Source organism: Meriones unguiculatus, chromosome 15, assembly GCF_030254825.1.
Source record: "Meriones unguiculatus strain TT.TT164.6M chromosome 15, Bangor_MerUng_6.1, whole genome shotgun sequence".
Lineage (NCBI taxonomy): Eukaryota > Metazoa > Chordata > Mammalia > Rodentia > Muridae > Meriones > Meriones unguiculatus.
In genome coordinates, this window is record NC_083362.1 from 10,683,352 (window position 1) to 10,695,340 (window position 11,989).

The following is an 11,989-nucleotide window of genomic DNA, read 5'->3' on the forward strand; positions in this document are numbered from 1 at the left end:
CGGCCCAGGACCGACGCAACCATGTGCTGGCAGGACAGGGGCGGGAGCAGAATCCCAATTCCAAGAGGGACGCCCAAGAGACCAAGAGTCGGCAGTGAGGCCTAGAGGGCCTCCACCCGCCCCTTTCCGTCCTACGCCCCCGGCTCTGCATCCCCCCGCCGGGGCCCCGCGTCCTCCGGCTGCCCGGCCACCTTCCCTGGGCTTCCCCTCCCGTCGGCGCCGGCCCCCGGGGGCGGCGGGGAAATGGTGGCCCGGCCTCCTTCCGGTGTGTCAGCGGAGGCCGGAAGTGGCTGTTCCCGGGCCGCGGGGTGGTCAGCGAGTCGGTGGGCGCGGCCGGCGGAGCGTCGCAGCGGGAGCCTCGATCGCCGCGGCTGAGCAGGGTGCGTGCGGCCGGTCCCCGGGGAGGCGTCCCCGCGGGCGGGGGGCAGCGCGGGCGCCGCCGGGGGCCGCGGCTCGGGGAGCGCACCTGGGCAGGTGAGCCGGGCGCGACCCCGGGGCTGAGCCCGGCGGGCGGCGGTGGCCGCGGAGGCCGCGGAGGCCGCGGAGGCCGCGGGGCGCGCGCTGGGTTCTGCTCCCCGGACTCGGAGCGACTGCCGACCGGAGCAGCCGGAGCCGCGCGCTTGGTTGCTAACGTAAACTTGCCAGCTTCGAGGGAGTTTGGAGACAAAACCGTGGCTCGGCCGCCGTCTGCAGCTGCTGCTGCGGGGCCGTGCGGCTGCGTTTAGTCTGCAGCTCCTGTAATTGGAACTTTTTTCTTGGACTGATGTATTTGAACAGGGAGGAGATTGGGGTTTCGTTTGCCTTTCGAGGGGACTCCTCTCCACTCTACAGAGGAGTGTTTTTAGTTAGAGTCACTCATGAGGCATGTGAAATATATTATTAGATCTTTAGAGGTAGTTTAAGATTTTAACTTCTGAAATGCAAAAGTTTGTATCAAAAGGTGAAGACAGCGAATCTTCACTGAAATTGTGGCATTTCTTTTTCTGGATAGCCCTTGATGGTGATGAAATAGAAAAGCGTTTTATCTTCAAAAGTGAGGCGCAGTTGAGAGGTCAATCCTGGGAACTAAAGTGCTCAAAACTTTTGGGTGTGGCTGTCTAGGATGTCTAAGCCGACTGGACCGGAAGTTTGCCTAAAAAAAATGAAAACTTGGTTTTCCTTGGGACTTGAAAATATATTTTGAAAAACTGAATTTGCATTACCCCCCCCCCATCTCATCTTGAAAAAAAAATTGCATTGCCTAAGTGAGACAGATTTGATCTGGATTCCAAAGCAGGCGAGATCCCTAGGTGCTAGCACACTATGACTTTCTGAGATGGGAGTTTGCCGAAGGATATATTTACCAGTTTGGAGAGTTTTTCACTAAAGAGTATTTCCTAAGTATGTTTCATGTAGATGCTCTGTTAAAGAATTGCTGTCCTTTACATGTATTACCAGTTTAGGAATGTGAGGTCCTATTATTTTTTATAGGCAATCTCCTGTATACCTTAGCATGGATTAGTCCTACTTCATAGCTTTTATGGGATGCTTTTTTGTTACTATTTTTGTTTGTTATTTTGGACAGGTCTCTTTGTAGCCCATGCTAGCCTGGAACTATCAATGGATGTTCTTCCTGCTTTAAGTGCTAGGATTATAAACCCAGTTATGAGCCACCACACCCAACTTTAGCTTTTTCAAAATTTAAATACCATGATTCCTATACATTGCACATTTCTAAAGATTCTGTAAAATCTGGTTGCCCCTGGTCTGTTTAGAAAGCCTCTCTGAGGATCTCGTCTTATAGTTTCCACATGTCTTCACAGTATGACATCTTCCTTAAGCATGTGGCTCCCATCTTAGCAGACTTTGCTAAAACACCAAATTGCTTGGGTGGTGATGTAGCTCGTGGCAGAGTGCTTGCCTAGCATGTGTGAGGCAGAACTGTAAAAGAAACAACCCACCATACCAGTCAGTGCTGTAGCACCTAGTTTAAAACAAGGTTATACTCCTTTCCATCTGTAACAGAAACCATCCTGACCACCTTTGACTCTCCTTCTTTCTGGTGCTTTGAACCTTGCATCTGTTCTCTAGAAGGCCAGTCTGCAAATCTTGCTGCCTTTCAAGTTTCACACCAAAGATCTTTCATGAAATCTTCAAAAGTGGGGATCTCAGGTGATCCTCCCAAACACCCTAAGTTAAGATACTTACAGTAATTGTAAAATAGCTGCAGTTATATTTTGCTCTAACTTTCTAAACCAACATGAGCGTAATGTTTTATAGCTTCACTGGTTGAGAACCACAGCAGAGAGGGCACTACCACTGCCAAAGATGGTCTCTGAGATCATAGTGCCATTCCCCAGTGCTCCCTTTCCCCAAGTTTATTCCAATCCTGCTTGTGGTTTGATATGAAAAAAAAGTAAATAACTTCTGTTGTTTTGTGTAGATGTGAATTTTACCGTCCTGTAGCTGTGAAGCTCTGGATTTCTGGGTTTGGAGAAAGTTCGTGAATCAATCTCATCTTGAAAAAGTTGGGGCCCAGGGAGTAACGTGCTCAACATTACATTGTCAGATTTGGACAGAATGAACTTGAATTAAGATGAACACCGGACTCTTAATTCTAAGGGTAGTTTGTAACTCCCAAGTGACAATGCATTGAGGACCCTGCAGTCTGAGGGTGCAGTCCTCCATGTCTGGAAAGCCTCTACGAGCTCAGTGGTGGATGGAAGGTCCCTCAGCCCCCAGCAGGACCTTCTGTTCTCTGCCTGACCTCTTCTGGAGAGTGTCCTTAGGTGCAGATGCCTCCAGCCATGTCGGAAATGTGATCTTTGGCACAGTTCTCTGCTAGCCCTCTACCCCCTGCACCTATAGAATAATTAGGTACCTTGTTCCCATTAATATGACTGGACCATACTGCCAACTGCAAATAAAGCACCCCCATCATCCAGTAGTGCACACCTATCTTAGGAAACTTCCACCCGCGCCCAAAGAACCAAAGCCTTTGTTCACATGGAATAAAGTTGAGTAGTTTGTTGAAGCTGATTCCAAATGGTCCTCTCTGTTGACTACTCATAGGCCATCCAGATTCCCAGCTCCAGTTAGTCCCCATGTACTGGTGGCCATCGACCCCCTGAACAAAGGAGAGCCTCACGTAGGGTTTCTAGTCTCCTCTCTGTTCTTGTAGAAATAAGGGGACAGTTCAGAACAGTGTTTAATGATTGTGTGCCACTTGATGAACCGTTATTCTTTTTTTTGAGATAGGATCTCACTATGTCCTTGGCTGGCCTGAAACTTAACAGAGATAGTGCTGCCAGTATTGACATAAAAGACATTCGCCACCACTCCCAGCTTCATTTTTTTTTTCATTATTTTTGTGCATCGTTTAAACTTGAAGTCATACCTCTGGAATGGGAAGTATGTGGCTCCTTTTGTAAGTTGAACCAGTCCTTGCATTTCTTTATAGTTGCCTCTTCAGTTAATTTTAACTTCTTTAAGACAGGTCACGTGTGCTTTCAACTTTTGACTAGTGTTCAATGATAATGACATTTAATATACATTCATAAAACCAGCTGGTCCTAATACAATTGGATGAGCTAAAGATCTGTCTGAAGCCATTGTTAGTGGTGAATAAAACGCAAAAAATATCAACTGTTTTATAATGCATTTACTAATTTTTAAATGGATTATTTAAATATAGGAAATATTTAAACCTACATTACTTTTAACAGGCTAAACATTTTTATAAAGAAAATTTATGTGTACCCCCATCAAATTTAGTTTTACGTGAGCTTGTAGTTTAAACATTCATCTTTGTCAGCCATTTGACTTGTGAGTCTCACCATTTTTTTTTTTAAACTGACATTCCTGTGTCATTAGGGTAAGAAAGACAGCGTCATACAAAACAGGCTGTTTTTGAAGATGGTGTTTGACTTGCAAAGGCATGCAGTGCTTAAAATACTGAAGAGATGTGGGTTAGTAAGTATGTGCCACTCACTGCAAATTCCTGAGTACATTTTAAGAGACGAAATACTATTGTCCATATGACCTTGTGATTAAACCATTTAGATCAGAAGGGAATACAACAACTTTGTGACATAAATCAGATGTACAGCCTCCAGGGTATAATAGATTGAAAATGTGCAGTCATGAATGGTTTCAATAGGTTACAAAATCGTCTCTGAAAGGATAAATAAAAATAGAAAATTTGAGAATTTGTAATTGCTGTGCTGTGGGTGACGTATTTCCAGAGACATTCCACTGTACTGTCTAACTCTCTGTGGTAGATAAATGGAGTTGTAACTGACTATCCTTTTAAGATTTCCTACTAAATCTGAAATCAGATTTAGATAAAAAGCAATGTGAGCAGAGCTTTTCTAATTGTTTCCATTCTGTTGCTGTGTTGTAATCAAGGAAAGAATGTAAGAAATAGCTTTTTTTTTTTAAACTCAGGAAACATTCTAAGGGTCACTTTGGGTGCTGGAATCTAGGTAGCGGTTCATTCTTTGCAGTCCACAGACTTATTTTTAGAGCAAGGGCATGGTGCTTTGCTGCATCATGGCTAAATGTTGTTTTCCGAACGTAAGCTTTAAAACTGTTGTCTTGGTCAGAGAGTGAAGTCAGTAGTGCCTGTTTTAGCCCTTGGTGGAAGAATATAAGTCAGCAGTGTCTACCGCCTGCTGTCAGGACCTCGCAGGCTGTGCTTTCCGCCTCACCTCTAAAGAATGGTATGCTAGTCTTCTCATCTGATGAATATGGGATTTCCCTCTTCAGACATTTTATACCTTAGATGTTCTTTTTAAGGGATAAGTTTATTAGAGAACAAAGATAGTAGGTATGATTTTAAGGTGTTCTTTAAATGAAATTGCTTTACAACTTGTGCTCTGATTTCAAAAGAAAAGCCTTAAGTTCTATCCAGTGGTTGAGAGCAGGCAGCTCTAGTGGAGAACAGTTCTGTGTAAAGTACAGTCTGTAAGACCTAACTCTTGGTGAATGAACTTCATTGCTATGCTTTTATGTTATCTGCTCAGCAAAATGTTTATGAACTACTTTGACCCCAGAAGTGAGGGTGCAATCTGAAATGCTACCTGAATGAGAAAGAATAACATTTGTCAGTAGAGATTACGAGGGAAGACCTGTGCTTTTGGTCAGCCTTGCCACCTCCTTGCTTTTCTTTCTCTGACAGAATGGACTGGCTAATTTCTGTGTGGGTGACAGAGGATGGGCCTTTGAAGATGAGTTAGCAACCCCATAGCTAGCGCTCATGTATAAGAACTGCTGTTTCCTTGTATCTTAAGCCCCCCACCCCACCCTACTCTCCTTGACTTTTGTTTTCCTGTTAGACTCTGTGGTGGTAGTGGGACATGTGCTTGATGTGCTGTGACCTTTGACTTGATGTTGGTTGGAGCTGGAAATGGTCCTTATAAATCATAACTTTCAGCTTTTAAGAGTGAGTGAACTTAAAGCTCAGGACTGGTTTTTCCCTTTTGGTTTGGTTTGTTGGGCAGAGAGCAGGTCCTGAATAGCTAGAACTTTTTGCCCAGTTATGTTACCCTCTGAAACATCCTGCTGGGTAGCTTGAAGCATATAAAGAAGATTCTGCTTATCTTTGTTAATCACTGTGATCCATACTTATACTGATTTTATTTTCCTTGAATTCTTTCTTAATTAGGATTTAACCGCCACCATGTCGAGCAAAAGGGCAAAGACCAAGACCACCAAGAAGCGCCCTCAGCGCGCAACATCCAATGTGTTCGCCATGTTTGACCAGTCCCAGATCCAAGAGTTCAAAGAGGCGTTCAACATGATCGACCAGAACAGGGATGGCTTCATCGACAAGGAGGACCTGCACGACATGCTTGCTTCAATGGGTAATGTCCACTTATAATGCTGATATATAATGTAGAATTTCCTTATTGTTTTTCATGATTCTTAAAGCTCTGTACGGCCAGTCTTCAGCATTTCCCGCTGAGGCACATGCAGATTCTGTACCTATGTCAGATTGGACTGGAGGACTGTGTGTGTCTGTGCCCATGCGTGTACGTGGGTGGGGGTTTGAGAAAGTGAGGGCTGAAGAGATGACTGAGAGATAAGAGTGCATACTGCTTTTGCAGAGAAGCCGAGTTTGTCTCCAGCACTGACGTTCAGGAGCTCACAACTCCCTGTAACTCCAGCCGCAGGAAGACCCCAGCTCCTTGCGATTCTGTGGGCACCTGCACTCATGTGCATATACCCATAAATGTGTGTGTGCGTGTGTAAGAAGTTAATGTGCATAATTAAAAATAAATCATTAAGAATAGAAAGTGAGAGGTCTTGATTTTATAAAAGCAGGACTACTCATTCTAGTACCTCACTGGGATATATTACATAATCTCTACACTTTTCCCCCAGTTCTGCTGTCATAAACCCAAATAGCAAACAATAAAATGATTTTGTTTCCTGCCAGGATATTTACTGTGATTAATAGTGGATATATTTCCTAGAGTGATTACAAATCTGACTCCTTTTATTTAGGAAAAAATCCAACTGATGAATACCTGGATGCCATGATGAGTGAGGCCCCGGGCCCCATCAACTTCACCATGTTCCTCACCATGTTTGGTGAGAAGCTGAATGGCACAGATCCTGAGGATGTCATCAGAAATGCCTTTGCTTGCTTTGACGAGGAAGCAATCGGTAGGTTAGGGGTAACTTTTAATCACAAAGATGGTTTTTAGTTGTGTAACAGAATGCTTAGTGACTTAAAACTGGAGTGAATTGGCACTTTTGGAGGTTTTCTTTGTCCCTTTCCTTGGTGTGCGCCTCACTCACCTGACTCTTCCCCATAAGCATTAGTAGTTTTCAAGAGTTAGTGGTTACATTGAAACCTATTTGGGAAACATTCACTCTCTTACTTAAAAGTTGATTTCCCCAAGGTCCTGGCTGTCTGTACTGTGTTAAATGAGTGACTGACCAGAGCAACTTCTTAGCTGCTATAGAGCCCAGCCCAGCACAGGAAATACACTGAGAAGACTTAGACTCTGGAATTGGGGTCCCTGGTTTCAGATTCCTCTTCTGCTGTGTGGTAGCTGTGGTTCGGGGAGGTTACTTTGGTAAGATACTTCTTTGTTTTGTTTTTAAAAACTGACAGTGACATGACCCACCTCACAGCTGAGGAGATGAGGCTGAGGAGATGAGGCGGTGTACTTAGCATGCTGCCAGGCACACAGTTGACCTGGGAATGAAGTGCTGTGTGTGGGCCTGCGTGGCCACAGACTAAGCCCAGAATTCAGGAGGCCGAGTTGGGCGTCAGGAGTTTTGGCTACCTAGTAAGAAAAACAAATGTGTTAACTGTGGGAGAGCCCCATCCTTCCACAGAAGTAGAAGAGAAAGGACATGGCTGTATTTTCTAAGACTTAACAGCCTGTGGCCCAGCAAGTGTGTGCAGAGCAGGAGACCCCTCTGATTCCTACCTTACGAGGCTGCTTTTAGTTGCCAGTGGGTGTGGGACAGCTGATGTAAGCATGTTCTCCTCACTCTGGCTTTCAGGACTTCTACAGTATTGCCATTTGCTGATTTTCACATATGTGGCCATTAGCCACAAAAGAGGCACACTTGAGCATGTGTGAGTGTGATTTTTATAGAATTTTTTTCTTGGCTCCTAAAAACAGTGTTTTCTTGCACCAAGTTTTTTATTTGTGATTGAGGTATTGTAGCTGTATGCTTACTCCCAATCACAGTTAATTTATGTGTCAATCATGTGAATTGGCTGGAGTTAGTGATTCATTTTTACAAAGCTACACTTTTAAGATTTTAGGGACCTTTCTGAAAAATGTAGGATTGGCATTTCTTTTCTAATCTTTGTTGAGCTCACTTTGTGTGAATTGTATTCTTACTGAGTTAATTTCACACACCAGGAAGTTGTCAAGAGTCTTTTCTGCTTTATGATTAAACCTCAGTGTTCCATTTATTTCCCACCTATGGTATATTAAGGGTTCTTAATCATTGTGCGTACAAGTTACTCAGAGAGCTCTTTAAAATGCCCAGTGCTAGAAAAGAAATCAGGGCTGACACAGGGTGCGGCTTCTGTGCTGTAAGTAATTATTTTTAGCAGGTGGATTTTATGAAAACGATGTCAGGTGGCTTGCTGCATGGCTGTACCTGTTGTATTGGCTTGAACAATAGGTTTAGCCTTGTGCAGATCACAAGCTGCATAAAGGATATGTGGCAGACGGACAGAGCAGAGTAATGCCGCTCAGTATCTACCTGTTTCCACTAGGGTTGCTGGGGTAGTGGAAATGTGTAGGCTGTGCCATTGAGTGTTCTGATCCTCAGTTCTTGATCCCCAGGCACCATCCAGGAGGACTACCTGAGGGAGCTGCTGACCACCATGGGCGACCGCTTCACAGATGAGGAAGTGGATGAGCTGTACAGGGAGGCCCCCATTGACAAGAAGGGGAACTTCAACTACATCGAGTTCACGCGCATCCTCAAGCACGGGGCAAAGGACAAGGACGACTGAGGAGCTTCAAATTCCAGCCAAATGTTCCCTTAGCCTCTGGGGGTATTCCTGAGATTTTTCTCCTAGAGCCCGTTGCATGTCCTAGCTTTATTGCCTTTGGCCTTTCTTGTTTTGTATTTATTCTCAGCCATATGTACTTTGGGCCATATGTACCTTTATCATCAGACTGGAAATGGGACTTTCTGTCATTTTCCAACCAGCAAGTAAGGTCATCTAATTGACAGTCTTGTCCCTCCTGTGTAATAACTGGAGCCCACACAGAGTCAGTATATTTTTTCAGAGAAAGTTATTTACTCAATTTTTTCTGAAGGATAATTAAACTTTCTGATAAAACACTTAGTCTTTTAAACTTATTTCCCACTTGACTTGGAGTTTTACTTGCGTCTTTCAAAACCAGGGTAGACAAGATAGATGATGCTCCCATCAGAGTTTGCTCAGATTCCTTGCAGTATCCCTTGTTGCGTTTCCAAAGTAATCCTGGTTTCTTCTGCTGCCTCCCAGGGAAATCAGATAAAGGCCCAGTTGGGTTTCTAGACCTTGTTTTCCAATCTGAAAAATAATTCCTGCAGCATTGTGATGGCTGGTGTAGCTAGAGTTTGACACTCTTGCTTTGTCTCTTCCCTCTTTTGACTGTACATTACTTCCTGCCAACTACAATCCTATCCGGCCACCGGATATACTAATTTCCATTTGTTCTATTTAAAACGCTATTTCAGCTCTAAAGGCTCTCTGGAATGCGTTTAACAAAGAGACAGACTTCTGTGTTGGATTTCCAGCTATTGAAAATATACATAGTATTTTTTGTTTTATACACTTTTTCCTTATAGCAACTCTTACTGAAAGACCATGTTTATCTAGAGATTCATCATGAGTCCATGTATGAATTTTAGACATTTCCTGACCTACCCACAGTCAGAACAGCTGTGGCTGCATGCCTGGGAAAGTGAGGTCATTGTTTCAGTCCTAAAAATAGCTTGGGTTATTTGTGATAATTCAGAACTGTCTCCGTGTTAATCGGGGAGTGGAAAACATTTTTGTTCTGCTTAGTTTCTAATGTTTCCAAATTTTCATACTTTAAAAAGGTTTGAAACATGGGTCCAGGTTTGCTTCAAACTTGGAGTTTTAAGCTGTTGACAAGACTGTTCCTGAAGGAAACCATTACCTCATTTGATAAACAATTACGAAATGCCTTTGAGCTGCAGGTTGGAGAGCTGGAGGCTTTAGCCCAGTGAGGCCAGACCTGTAGAATGGTGTCGGGTAGCAGCAATGATCCTTTGCTCCCTTCAAGATCAGCATTACAGAAATCTGCCCTAATTTCTTGCTTGAATTTCATTCATAGTTTTAACCAAAATACTTTTTTCCAGCTTATTCAGTCAGTGTTAGAGTCTTGTTTGTTGACTTTCCATTTCTACTGAAGGAAAAAAAAAAAAAACCTCAAACCTATCTCTGCTAACAAATCTTCAACAAGGAATTAAATTATTTCTACTATATGTGGGTGGGGGGAGTACTACTAAAATTACCTTTTGCAACATCTATTTCTATCTGGGCAACCCCTTAAATAACCATTGGGAATAGTAGGTGGTCGACTCTGTTTGAAATAAGTCTCTTAATTTGCCAGTAGGATTCTCTGTGTAACAGCCAGGCTTTGCTTAAGCAAGAACAGCCAGCCGCCAATAAAGAGCGCTAAGACTCTCCTCTAGTAGTGGGCTAGAAAGTAGACCTAGTGTCTAAAGTTCTCTCGGCGAGAACCACCTCAGAGCCATCTAGCTTAAAAGCTGAGGTAAAACTCCTCCAGTGCACAGCAGCCGCCCGCCTGCCTGAGTTGCCATTGGGATTTCAGTGCCCAAATTGAATTTGATCAAGGAACCTGAGACTTAAGGCCAGGAAGTGACTGCGACTGCCTAAAAGACAGGTGGGAGCAGATTGTGAGGAGAGGAGAAACCAGTTTAAAGAGTGGGTAGACTAGAGGGCTTCAAGGGGCATAGGCCACAAAAATCGTTAGAGAAAGCTAGTTTTAGGGCGGGAGGCAAGTAGCATCAAGTCACAGAAAGGCCTAGAGAAGTGCAAGAAGTTTAAAGGAGTCAGTAGATGTTCCATGCCTCAGCTGCCAGGCAGTTTTGAATGTAGAAACCATAGTGAATGATGCTAAAGTTTGGAGCCCTGGCAGACTTGCATTTATTTCCTTTCTTCTTTTCTGCTTGTTTGTTTTGTTTTCTAGGGTTTCTTTGTGTAGCCCTGGCTTTTCTGGAACTCACTCTGTAGACCATGCTGGCCTTGAACCTGAGTTCTATTTGCCTCCCCCCACCCCTCGCCTGCCTTTGTCTCCCTAGTGCTGGGATTGAAGGCCTGTGCCAACATTTTCAAGTCCCAATTTTGCTGTACCATGACTTTGTGGCCTCAGGCAAGCTGCTTAATCTGTGTTGGCCTATTTATTCCTTTATAAAATGAATTAGTGCAGTTTGTAATGGCATTTTTACCAATAAAAGCAGCATGTATCTGGAGGTGGGTATGTTTGAATAAGTTCCACCTGGTACCCAAGAAGATCTGTGCCTTCATGAGGCCAGGTTATTTTAAAATGCCATCTTCCTCATTTGAATTAGGAATGCTTCTTAAGTTTGCTTCAAAAATTAGAAACGTGGAAAGAAAAAAAAAGGTGCGAATGCAGCAGATATTTGAATTGTAGTTATTCTTGTTTTGCTCACTGGGGTCCTTGAAAACAGTTCTGAAGGGTTGACAGCGCTGAAAGGGCCTGTCCCCTTGTATAAGGGGAAACTGGGAATTCAAACTTGGGTTCTCTTGCTTGAATAGTAAGTACTCTTGCCACTGACCCACCTCCCAGCCACACTCTCTGTTTTTTTGAGAGGGGTTTTTGCTGTGTTAAGTTTGCCTGTTTCTCTGCCACTGGGATGCCAGGATTAAAGTTATGTGCCACCAAATCCTACTCAGTAACTGATCTTACATTGCCTAGGTGAGGATTTAGGAAGTAATGATAGACTTGGAAGAGTCCTGTGACGAACTCATAAAGAGCCAACATTTTATAAGAAACAGTTATTTAAGCAATAACTCTTTAGGACAGATGGTATCAAAGGGAAAGAATATATACTCATGACCAGACATAGCATGGCATCACCTGGTGCCTGTGAAAAACAAGGCATCTTCCACCTCTGAGCTATTCAACACCAGTACCAGATTTTCAAGCCCCGATTTAAAGTCACTTTCCATTTATTTTGGGGGTTATTTTATTTTACATTTTAACTGCATTTTGTTGCAGGGGAGGGAGTTGCACGTTCCCTGGTGCCTGCTTGTGGAGCTCAGAGGACAACTTGGAGGAGTTGGCTCTCTGTGGGTCTCCAGAATCTAACTCAGCCAGGCGGGTTAACCTGCTGAGCCATCTTGCTGGCCTCTAAGGTGTTTTTGTTTTGTAAGAACTTCTGTGCAATAGTGATGGACACACATAGTGTTCCTATCTTCTAGGAATTTCTTTTTTTTTTTTTTTTTCGGGGGGAGGGGGAGGAC

The 11,989-nt window shown here is 43.8% G+C and overlaps 1 protein-coding gene across 2 annotated transcripts; it reads left to right on the forward strand.

Moving 5' to 3' along the window:
• The first annotated feature begins 166 nt into the window (after positions 1 to 166).
• On the forward strand, positions 167 to 8,808 carry LOC110539681 (myosin regulatory light chain RLC-A). 2 transcript variants are annotated; one of them, XM_021626514.2, is made up of 4 exons: positions 167 to 380; positions 5,645 to 5,843; positions 6,487 to 6,648; positions 8,301 to 8,808. In XM_021626514.2, exons 2-4 carry the CDS (start codon positions 5,660 to 5,662, stop codon positions 8,471 to 8,473), a joined length of 519 nt encoding a protein of 172 aa, XP_021482189.1. In that variant the 5' UTR covers positions 167 to 380; positions 5,645 to 5,659; the 3' UTR covers positions 8,474 to 8,808. The 2 variants fall into 2 exon arrangements, with proteins under 2 accessions (XP_021482189.1, XP_060224140.1); XM_060368157.1 differs by lacking the exon at positions 167 to 380 and adding an exon at positions 454 to 474.
• The last annotated feature ends 3,181 nt before the right edge of the window (positions 8,809 to 11,989 follow it).

Excerpts from the sequence above, each read along its gene's own strand:
- LOC110539681 (XM_021626514.2), top strand. The coding sequence starts at position 5,660 with ATGTCGAGCAAAAGGGCAAAGACCAAGACCACCAAGAAGCGCCCTCAG. Across the intron at positions 5,844-6,486 it reads CGACATGCTTGCTTCAATGG|GAAAAAATCCAACTGATGAA; the intron begins GTAATGTCCACT and ends CCTTTTATTTAG. Across the intron at positions 6,649-8,300 it reads CTTTGACGAGGAAGCAATCG|GCACCATCCAGGAGGACTAC; the intron begins GTAGGTTAGGGG and ends CTTGATCCCCAG.